The sequence below is a fragment of the Pelodiscus sinensis genome, chromosome 1 (assembly GCF_052426305.1).
Source record: "Pelodiscus sinensis isolate ZL-2025 chromosome 1, ASM5242630v1, whole genome shotgun sequence".
Classification (NCBI taxonomy): domain Eukaryota; kingdom Metazoa; phylum Chordata; order Testudines; family Trionychidae; genus Pelodiscus; species Pelodiscus sinensis.
The window spans coordinates 15,949,585-15,961,685 of record NC_143052.1 but is presented as its reverse complement, the minus strand read 5'-3'; the positions used below and the strand labels follow the sequence as shown (position 1 = coordinate 15,961,685).

Sequence of the window (12,101 nt, the reverse complement as noted above, 5' to 3'; positions counted from 1 at the left end):
CTGGGAATGTCTCTCCTGGATAGGGTTAAGGTATATGGGTAGGCCAGCCTGGCTGCAGAACATGCAGGAATCACCATTGCGGTGACTTCCAATAAATATTCAATATTCCACTGTTTCTATAGTACAAGAAAAGGAGGGAGCATTATTCCCACTCCTTCCTAGTCAGGGTACAGGATAGCCCATGCCTGCGCTTGCTTGAAACATTGTACCTGGCAATGGAAGATCTTGTTTCCACCACTAATTATTCTAACTGCAATGCCCAGAGGCTGCAATCTTCTCCAGATGTGTAAAATAGAACTTGAAAACCTAAAGAGCCAAAAGATTCCTTAACTCCAAACTCACAAGGTTTGTATTTAAAAGCTCCCCTACAAGCAAACAAAACAAACCACCAAAAAAAACCAAAACAAACAAACCCCCCCAAATTCATTCAAGATTAAAAACTTTCACCAGTTTGGTTGTACTTTTCAGCTGAGAAATGTTTCTTTTTTCTTATAAATACCACATGAAAGATTAGACATTGAAATGTTCATATTTACAGAAATAATTAGAATTCAGTTTCAACTGTTTCCTTCTAATCATCTGCCCACACCAACCTCCAATTGGAAAGAGTCCAATAAAAGCAACAGACGACTTCGACCTAAGTTTCTGAGCTGTGGGAAAAGAAATGGAGTTTGGCCCCTATGATTTCCAGAACAGTTAAAATAAAGACACCCCGCCTCCAAAAAATCCCAAGTGGGTTCAGGATCTGTTGAGGGTGATGTACACAGTGCTTAAAAGAAATGAAAATAGATGTGGTTTGTAGAAATCAAGCTCTAGACAAAGGCTTTGCTTTATGCTATTGTCCCAGACCCACCCCAAGTTTCTGGTCGATTTCCGGCTAAGACTGTGCTGTTCTCTTCTCCCTCTCTGGGTCTAGGAGAGCAGAAAATGATTTGCACCGTGGGCAGACAAGAGACTCACAAAGCATTGTACTCCACACATTTGGATGGGTCTGTTGGGAAGTGTTTCTGGCAAATGGTCATGAGCCTCTTCAGTCCCTAGGAAGTCAAGAAAACAAGGACAGGTCTGTAATAAACAAACCAACATAACCATTTCCTGGTCAATTCTGAGCATAGTGCAGAGAAGTTCCACACACCAGCATGATCATGTTTTTTTCAAAAAGAGACATGTCTTTAGACAGGGTAACTGCAAGAAAAAGATTTGCCAAATGTTCCAAACAGCAGAGGAAATAGTGGGGCATAACTTACGAATTTAAATCCATCATTCAAACAGTTTCATAGGACAACATATATGTCACTAGCTATTTAAACCTTAGAAAACTTGTTACCTCCTCCAGTAGAGGAAAACCAGCACTATAAGGTTAACTGTGGTGATTGCTTTCACCATTTATACTCTTTGCTTATTATACAACTCAGGTTTAAAATTAAAAGACTGAAGAGCTGTGTAAGCTCAAAAGCTTGTCTCTCTCACCAACAGAAGTTGGTCTCTCTGGTGTCCTGGCTACACCACCAATACCATTCCCACTTTCTAAAACAGCATGTAAAAGCACATGTAATGAAGGACCACAGCTATGGTTGTAGCACGTTAGGCTGCAGTCTAGCAATGGCACGGTACTATAGCTGGCAGGTGTGACAGATGGCCGCCATACATTCTGTAATCCCCAGTGCTTTAGTTCAGAACATGACCTCTGGATGACAGGTGGCATGACTTATGAGAGGGATGAGCCCAGCACTCCAGGAGCTTTGGCCTTTCTATGGATGGCATTTCTGGATGGCATTATTGTCCATCATCACAAGGGCTTCTAGTTTTCAAGATTTATTAATTTCACTGATGGGGGAGGGAGGGGAAAAGGATGTGGATTTTTAGCAATTTTTGAATTTTATGTAGATATCCAAAAATGCACCTGGGCTCACTTTTTATGTATTATAATTTATATTACATACAGTATTTATTATAGTAGTATATACCATTAAAAAAAATCTTTGTACTGCTCCCTACTGCTCTTTAGTATAGTACATTTTCAAACAGTTCTGTATTAAAGCACACTAAGCAGCTTTTAGTGCACACCAGCAGGATCTGCACGCTCCAATGAATGCACAATACATCAGAGTGCTTTAGCAGCCATGCCACTGTAGAAAGTATTTCTGCTCTACATAGATAAGGGCTTAGAGACAAGCAACCATTTCTGTTTTTTTTCCAGAATTTATTAGATAAACACCATTCATTTTATTTTTTTTAAACAGGAGTCTTTTATTGGTGTTTATCGGTTACAGTAAAAAATCAGAAGCCCTAAATCATTATCACCCTTTGGCTTGGCTGCAGTGACCCTGGACTTCTAGAACACAAACCAATGTGCACCAGATATCAAACTGAGCAGTAAAGATATTCCATAATCCAACTTTGAATAGTATATCCTAGAGACAAAGCACACACATGCTTAAAGCCAACCCTGCTTATGGCTGCACAGTTAGCCATGTAGCTGAGCAACATAGTCCACAAAATTCCTCCCACAATGAAGGAGAACTGAGATGGATTTGTACAGAAATCTGCACATTTGGAAGATGTACGCAAGGAGCCCCGGGCAGGCAAATTTACCCCATATTAGAGATAATGAGAAGAGAAACTTCTGCAAGATAGTCAAATTCACTGTATCCTCAGAAGGATATTACACAGCCCTCTGGGGTAGGCACTTTTTTATGTTAGAGAAAGGATACAGGTCGAAAACACAGATGGAGGAAATTTTCTACAGAGAACATTTATACTGGAGCTAGCATTAGAAGGCCAGGCCTGACACATTCCTTTGACTTGAGTGCCTAAAGCTCCTAAGTACAGAAAACACTGAAGGTTAACTTGAGGTATTTCAGAAAACTCCCCTCAAACAGCTTCAAACACACCCTCCACTCAGAGGCCCCAAAAGCACTCTGAGTGACACTTCCTTTTCCTCCAAGTGATATCCCCTAGTTACCTAGCTGGCTTCTGTGAACATCCAAAACAGCGGGAGCATCTAGAAGACATTTCCTCAGCTAGCCAGCCAAATAAAAATATATACCACTCTGGGGGAAAATGAGAGTGACAGCACAGATGGCATCACAATTCATAGTAGGGGCTGGAAGCCATCGGTGGCAGAATGTTGCGGAGGAGGGACTGCTCCACAAGGGCCTGGGGGGTAGTATAGAAGTTTTTTGCCCTATTGAACTATTTCTGCAGGTCACATAGAGAGGGTGCAAAGGCTTTACTTCAGGGCTGCTGCCACAGCAGCCAAAGGTATGTATATGGGACAAGGAGAGGGGTAGTTCTCTCAGACCACTTAGGCCCTTGTGCTGATGGACCCTACCATATATCAATGGGGGGAGAAAGCTCCTACACCAATCTTAAAGGAATCAGCCTTTAAGTTCAGTGGGCTCTATCTGAATGTGGAATGCTGAACCTTTTAAGGAGATAGTGTCCCTTTAAAAGAGAGTTACAGAAGGAAAACTACCATGTTTCTCTGGCTGCAGAAATAAAAGGCCAAGTTGGAAACCTGTTATTTCACCTTCTGTTCAGTCAATTCAACAAAGGTATCACACGCCACATAATATGTGATGTTACAGATTAGAAAATGATGGAGCCCAAGAGACTGAGGCATCTGCTTATAGTTATTTCAGCTGTAATGTAGACAGCTTTTAGTGACAGGTGATGGAAAAAGACATATCAGAATCCGTCCCTAAGCCACCGCATGAGAGGCCCAATGGGTCCAAAATACCGTACACTTAATAAACTGATACTGCATTCAGTCAGCACCAAAAGGCAACAATCTGTACTTACCGCCTTTTATTTTTGCCACATCATTTGTACTTATAAAATTTGTACTATTCAAAGGTCCTCCTAACTTTTAACATCAGGTCTCTAAAATCCAGAGACTAACACTTCTTAAGCCACGAGGAGTCCTGTGGCACCTTATAGACTAACTGAAGTGTAGAAGCATAAGCTTTCGTGGGCAAAGACCCACTTCGTCAGATGCATGTGACGAAGTGGGTCTTTGCCCACGAAAGCTTATGCTCCTGCAATTCAGTTAGTCTATAAGGTGCCACAGGACTCCTCGTCGCTTTTGCAGATTCAGACTAACACGGATACCCCTCTGATACTTCTTAAGCCCTTACCTGAATATATTTCCTCTGAGTCTCGTCATTCAAAACGTGGGCCACATGCTTAGAGAAAATCTTTTCCCGACCAGTTCGGGCATGGATGCCAACCATAGTGACACCAATAGGCCAGGGAGCATTGCCAATGGCCATCTGAAGGTATGCATCATTAGCCTGAAGAATAAAAATGTATAAACACTTAGAAAAGCAGAGACACATGAACAGATTAAAGCCCAGGGAATCACTACAGCACTAACTAGCAGAACTTGGAAATCTGCACTCCTCTGCTGTCAGCAACCAGCTGTGAAACCCCCTGACAAAGTTTGAGTCTTATCCCCAGCTCTAGAGACTGGTCCAGAGCATTGTTCCCTGTAAGCTGGGCACTTGTACAACAGCTCAAGAGAGATTCAAATGCCGCCCAGCTGATTGGCAGAGTGCCCACAACTAGGTTTTCTGTTCTAATGGTGGTGCTCATTCATACTTGCCTCGGTGCACATAAAATGTATTCCGCACATGGGTGGAAAAGATTAGAGGAAACAATGGTTGAGAGGACAACAGCCTACTGCTGCTAGCAGTTACCCAATTAGGTCAAGTACCAAAGGTCTGCAACTTAGATCAAAAGATCTACACCCAATTCATGCTAGGAGGTCCGTATGGTTCCACATGATGAAATTTGGTTTTTGAGGAGTTTTATTAAATTAGTAAATTGCATAGAAAATGTTCAAATAATGTTACAATTACAAAAATCAAAAATCCAAAGTTGAGAAGTGCCAGAATTTCATGATCACATACTATATTTTCCACAGGCTTATTGAGGCACAAGATAGACAATGCTCTAGCAGGAGTCAGGATTATGTAATAAAGGATGCTGTTTGTAAGAGAACCTTGGAAAGCGCACAACGAAAGAGGCAGGGGATTGTAGGAAAAGAAATGATGGTTTCCTGGTTAAGGACGTTGAATTCCACTCGGGAGAAGTGTTCTATTCCTGCTTTTCCACAGAGTGGTATGTGATACAGAGATTAATGGTTTGCTTTAATTTTAGCATTTGTACATTTTCAAGTGCTTGATTTTGCTACCTTAACATTTTTTTAAGATATCTGGATGCAATTAAATACATAGCATGGATAGTAGAAATGTTAAAAGTCATTTAAAAAGGTATCCATGTAATGCTACAAAAATCTTAGCGGTTACACTCAGTGCAGGCTTTGCAGTATAAAGCTTTGCAGAGGAGTGGGGTGCCAGGCTGGACCCGCCAAGCCAAAGTAGCCCCTACCTGCGGTGGACCCCGTAGAACTATAGTAGCCACTTGCCCTGGGCGGCAGAGAGTTGATCCAGTCCCCACTGGCTAATCAGAACCAATTCACCTTTTACATCCCTAATGAATTGTGTACACCATTCTGTACAACCCAAAGAGTATCCAAGACAGCAGAAAACGACACAGCACAACTCTTGCTAGGAACTGAGAAGGGGGACTGTGAAAATAATGAGGGAGACAATGTGTTTTTAAAAGTTTCAAGCTCACAAGTGCGTATTCCAAGTGCCTAATTCCGTTGACTTAATATAAAATCAAGCACCTGTGAAACAGGCAGGCACAGATGATTCACCAACAGAATACCATACACCTATTGCTTTTCTCTGCAGTGAGCTGGAAGACATTTCAAAATACACAAAGCATAACTGAAAAACACACTGTGGCCACACTTTTAAATGATTTGAATTAAACTTGCCCTAGGCCAGCAAACTTTAAGAATGTCACAGAGACAAAATTGGGCTTCCTTATTAGGCAAATTATCCCAAGTCCTCACAAGTCTAATCATAATGTTGGAAAAGTGAGGGGAATTACAAAGCTCCATTTCCTCTGCCACCCACACAAGCTAGTATAAAAATACTACTTGCATTTCAGTTTCTTTTCCAGAGGTGACTACAGAACATGGCAAGTAAAATGTAATACTTTCATTGTTCATGTATGCCAAACCACTCACTCCTCCTTTAAGCACACTTTATCCACAAAAACCGTTCAATAATTTATCCTCATCGTCACCACCTCTTTAATGCTTCTACAGGACTACTGAGGTGGGTATGTCCAATACAGGATGTAGAGAGAGACAAGGTCTTACATGTGTGTATAAAATATCAAAAGCTGCTCAAACACATAATATGGTATTCATTGAGAGATAATGTTGAAATTCCCATTCAAGTTTCCTCTATAAGTTAATATAAATCATTTATAGCAAAATTCTGCCTGGACTTGTGACTCCACTCTAGCCAACACAGTTTCTCAGATTGTAAATCAAGCAAAGGTTTGACCATAAAGCAGGAGATATATCCAAGACTCTTTCTCTGAGAATTAAATACCATACCAGAACCTGGAACGTTGCCATTCAGTTCCAGGAACTATACAATGAGTGAATTCTCCACATCCCTCTACCTGCTCCCTAACCAGCAGAGGCTTATGTCAGTTTTGTTTGAACATGTGTTCTCTGTAACTACATGCCTTTGAGAAGCTAAATGTGAATCATTCACAGTATATAATCTACTAAATACAACATGGTTAGAACACTTTAGAAACTTATAAGCAAACATACCTTCACGTATTCCCTTTGCAACATGAATTTAATAATATCTGTTATTGATTCTTTAATGTCTGCAGGGATAGTCTGAAAGAGGAAAAAAACATTAGCTTTTCTTTTGAGCAATACATACTTTTTGGAAACGATCATATTTTGCATTTACACAAAACTGCTGCACTTTAAAAAGGATAAGTAACTCCATGGTATGGATCAGTGGTTTTCAAACTGGGGTAAACGTGAGTTCTCATCAGGGGGCACACAAGAAAAAACCCATAGTGGTGGACAACACACTTGGGAATGTAATCCTGGGTCTATTGTGACCCTCTCTCAGACAGAGGAATGCAGTAAACTACGTTATTTGAAAAGGGGTACGCACCCTAAAAAGTCTGAAAACCACTGATACAAAGGAAGTAACTGAGACACAAAGATGTTAAGTGACTAGTTCCAGAGTTGTGAATAAAACCCAGGGTCTCAACCACATAAGCAACCCACTCAATCAGAGATGCATATTATGACTGCTGGGAAGACAACAGACATTTATTTGAAGTAAGTGGTAGGATTCAATGGCTTCAGAGGGTAGCCAAATTAGTCTGTACAAGATAAACTTTAAAAACAACGAATAGTCTGGTGGCACTTTATAGACTAACAAAACATGTAGATAAGTAACAGAGATGTAGCCGTGTTAGTCTGATCTTGGTAAAACAAAAAAAGCAGTCATGTAGCACTTTAAAGACTAACAGGATGGTTTATTAGGTGATGAGCTTTCGTGGCACAGACCTGTTGTAAAGGTAACAAGACCTACTTTTATGGTCATGCCATTTCACTTTCAGAATATGATCTGAAGAAGTGGGTCTGCCCTAATGAAAGCTCATCACCTAATAAACCATCTTGTTAGTCTTTAAAGTGATATAAAACATATAGATGGTATCATGAGCTTTCATGGGCACAGCCCACTTCTTCAGATGACCGGTGATCTGAAGAAGTGGGCTGTGCCCACGGAAGCTCATGATACCATCTACATGTTATGTTAGTCTATAAAGTGCTACCAGATCATTTGTTGTTTTTTAAGGATTCAATGGTTAAGGTACATGAGTGGGAGTTAGAAGACTAGAGTTCTGTGCCCAACTGTGTCACTGAATGATCTTAAGCGAGTCACTTAGCCTCTCTGACTACTTCCCCATCTGTACAATGGAGACAACCTGACTATTGGCAAGAAGCACTATACTGTTTGGAAGCACTACACTGTTTAGTCCTGATGAGCCCTGTCATTTTGAAGGTCATTCACCCTTTTCCGCAGTTTTCTGAAGAGGGGTCTCAGATAGGATTCTGTCTGCTTTTGCGTGGCACTGTTTAGTTTCCCCTGCACTCCGCGTTTCACGTAATCCTCTCTGGCATTCAACTCCTTGGCCCAGACGCCCAGAAGAAACTGTAAAAGGAAGGAGTACATTTATGTCACGGTGCCACCTGGTGGCTACATCAGTAAATCACGTGCACAAAAGAGCAGAACAAATGTAAGAACTAAAAACAGCAGGGCTTTTCACGGGGGACGTGAATGAAAAGAGGCAAGGAACTGGACATGCCATAAGAGGTGGCAGGGATGAAGGTGTGAGAAAAGTGGGAGAAGAAAAAAAGGGAGATTCTGAAGTGGACATCAGTGATGGAGGAAAGATGGGATATATCTTTGAAAGCAGAGATGTAGGTGGGAGATGCTGCCAACCACAGGCTCAATTGGAATGGCCATGTGTCCAGCACTCCCTTCAGACCTAGGCCCACAGAATGTTAAGCACATTATACGTGAAGTCAAATACACAATTGGGGGCAGGATACATCCGTTTGTGTAGATTACCTCACTGACACACCAAGGGTTCTGTCTATTCCCCACCTCATCACCCAAGCTCCCTGTGCACTCTCTCATCCTCCTCTATTTCCAGGATTCCGCCAAATCTCTTCCCATGCTAGAGGCTGCATGCCATCCTTCCCTCCCTCCACCACCAGGGGTTCTGTATGCTCCCACCCAGTTCTACTGTCAGCTCTGTGGCCCTTCATTTGCTTGGATTTCCACCCCATACCAGGGATTCTGTGCCCCTCCTTGCCCTCCCACAGACTAGGGCTCTCCAATTTCCCCTCCTCCCCCCAACCTGGGCTGCGTGTGTACACTTTCCATTCCCCAATAACATACTTCTCCACTCTCTTCTGCCATGCTCTGTGCACAGTTCCATCCTCCACCTCATTATTATTATTCTCTACCTCATTATTATTAGTCTGGGAAACAAGTCATCCAAGGTGACAACATGTTAAACTTTACTGATAGAATGAAGGAGATGAAATAATAATATTGCTATACTGGAAGGCATTAATGAGTGCTATCAACCCTGAAGCTGTGGCTGTGTTAAAAAGAGAAGACTGGGCCTCCATGTCCCCCATATTCTCCTTTCAGTTTTCATCGAAATCAACAGGAGTCTGCCCACTAATGTCTAGAATACCCTAACATGAGGTGGGCAAGAGAATCTCTTTTATTGGACCAACGTCTGTTGGTAAGAGAAACAAGCTTTTGAGCCAGAGCTCTTCTTTAGGTTGCCTCTCTCACCAACCGAAGCTGGTCCAATATAAGATACTACCTTAACCACCTTGTCTTTTTCTTCTCCTGTTAAGGACAAGAAGCAATGGGCTTAAACTGCAGTAAGGGAGGTTTAGGTTGGACATTAGGAAAAACTTCCTACCTGTCAGGGTGGTTAAACACTGGACTAAATTGCATAGGGAGGTTGTGGTATCTCCATCTCTGGAGATATTTAGGAGCAGGTTAGATAGACATCTATCAGGGACGGCCTAGACGGTGCTTGGTGCTGCCATGAGGGCAGTGGACTGGACTCAATGACATCTTGAAGTCCCTTCCAGTTCTAGTTTTCTATGATCTATGATATCCACATGGCTTCACTTTCATACAGAAGTCCCTGAAATTTTTAAAATGATCAGATGTGGCATTAATGCATTCCAGACAAACGCAGAAAAACCATCAAATGTAACGTAGAGCCTCAAAAGCTCAGCCAGCATGTCCAACTTGCCCTCACTTTAATACCTGAACTGTCAGGTAGAACAATCCTGAGCCAGTCTTACCTTAAAATTCTTATGTCTGGTTACCTTCAAAAAACAATCAATGTGCCCACTCACATGACTAGTTACAGCTCAAAAGGCAAGGGACTTCTGATAATCTATTTAGTTACCTGAGGACCAAAATATATGACTGAAAATTCATGTGGGTTTCTTGCCAGGAAAGCAGTTTACTTTACACTAATTGCCTAAACATGAGTTTCCTTAGTGAAGCCACACATGGAAGTCAGTGGAATTCTCTTTAAATTCCCTTATTAAATCTGGTAGAAACAGATGGAATTTTATTTTCTCCAATATGCAGTTTTTCTATTTTTTAAAATGGTAATTTTGTATGCACTATATTTGCACATAGGGACCATAAACCTGCTTAATCTTTCTGATTTTAGGAACAACCACTACTGAATTAATTATCACAGGACAAGACGCAAGCAGAACCATGTTAATAAAGACCTATTCTGCAGAAGTGCTAATCACTCACCAGCTCCTGCAGGAAATAATGAGAGCTTCTGGTCACTGAACACTTTTGAGAATCTCACCCTAAGTGTGGACATAAAAATTGACATGGCAGAATAACCACAACTGGTATTTCCATCCTGAGTATATTCAGTTACATCTGATCTCTTCTCTGCTGAAATATAACTAAGTTACCAAGTTAAAGTTCTTTACCTTCAAGAATTTGGTTATGATGTCCATGTCTTTGTGATCATCACCTCGTCCTAAGGATTCTCCCAAAGCCTGAAAGAGAGGGGGGAAGTCAAAGCATTTCCTCATATTTCTGTGATACATATTTGTCAAAAAAGAAAAGCTGTCAGATCACTCACCAGTGTTTTGAAAGCAATTTTTACAACGAGCAATCTAAAACTATTTGGAAACAGAGTGACAACAACCCAGCACATGTCATAAGCATCCATGGAACTACGAATGACACTGAGTGTTGAAGACCAAGTTTTACATTTCAGAAACCTAAATAATGATTTTTAACCTACAAATCATTCCTTGACTATTAATAACTGTCCTGATTTGCTAAAGTGCCGAGCATTCATCGCTCAAATGGATTTCAATGGGAATTGTGAGTGCACAACATTTCCAAAAACTCTACAATCACATTGAAGTTATTCCACTTTTTATACTATTTAGCTTCTGTTTAGTTTTATTACATTTCTCTTAAAAGGGACAGTTTTTTTATTTTGTTTTTTAATAGTCAACTTTTCTCTCAGGCTCTCAGACACTCCTACCATGCTGAAATGTCAAGGTTGCTAACAATGACATGGAAATTCTTAAGAAGATTGTGTGTGTGTGTGTGTGTGTGTGTGTGTGTGTGTGTGTGTGTGTGTGTGTGTGTGTAAGTGTGTGTAAGTGTGTGTGTGTGTGTGTGTGTAATTTCATGAATTTAATTTTCATCTATTTCCCAAAATTGTGCGTTTGTTTTTAAACTAAAATCCAAATTTAGAATCTAACCCATCATTAGCATTTTATTATTCAACCTCAACTCATTTTAAAGGCATAAAATTGTGAATGTGTTCAGATACCACTAAAAAGGCCAAATAAATATCAGCTTTCCAAAAATATTCACATCTTAGCCCAGACCGAGCTGATACTAATACAGACCCAAAAGGTCATATCTGATAAAAATTAAAGAACGGAAAATAAGGGTTTATAACAGTGATGGGCAACCTAAGCTAGTGAGTGGGCCACATGAATAGCCTTCCTTCATCTCAGTGGAGCATAAGACTGACCTTGCTGCTCCCCCGACTAATCCCACAAGAGGAAGGCTTCTATATGGACCCCTACTAATGGTTATAATGAGAGACTTGACTTCTAAATCGACTGCTTCCACAAACATGCATGGGCTGACATTGTCAGCAAACAGCATATAACATATAACCTCAGTCATGCAGAACGCAATGCTATACACAGCGTCAAAAACCATTCTAATCTCAATCAAAAAGGCTGACAAGGGGGGTGCTGTAGTCATCATGAACAGATTATGAACAAAACAACTCACCAACACCAGATTCTACAAGCCTCTCTCCTGTGATCCTACTAAAGAATACCAAAAAAACTCAACCCCTGAAATAACTGCTCATGAAGCTCTCTGATGCTGCTCAGGACCAAATTTACACTAACACCCTTCCTAATCCCCAACCAGGAGTTTTCTATCTGCCACCCAAGATACACAAACCTGGAAATCCTGGACGACCCATCATCTCAAACACTGGCACACTTAAAACAGGATTATCTAGCTACAGTAAACTTCCGATAATCCGGCACCTTTAGGACTTAGGGGGTGCCGGACTATCAG

General features: G+C 41.1%; 1 protein-coding gene across 2 annotated transcripts in view; it reads right to left on the bottom strand.

The window, feature by feature from the left end:
* Positions 1 to 510: 510 nt before the first annotated feature.
* PRPF18 (pre-mRNA processing factor 18) overlaps positions 511 to 12,101 on the bottom strand; it is a 28,693-nt gene continuing 17,102 nt past the window's right edge. For both annotated transcript variants that reach the window (XM_075926076.2, XM_006117114.4), the window contains 5 exons: positions 10,466 to 10,534; positions 7,977 to 8,117; positions 6,707 to 6,778; positions 4,140 to 4,295; positions 511 to 1,037 (listed from right to left, as the gene is read on the bottom strand). In XM_075926076.2, coding sequence (XP_075782191.1) covers positions 957 to 1,037; positions 4,140 to 4,295; positions 6,707 to 6,778; positions 7,977 to 8,117; positions 10,466 to 10,534 — 519 coding nt within the window. In that variant the 3' untranslated portion in view covers positions 511 to 956. The remainder of the gene's footprint in view (positions 1,038 to 4,139; positions 4,296 to 6,706; positions 6,779 to 7,976; positions 8,118 to 10,465; positions 10,535 to 12,101) is intronic.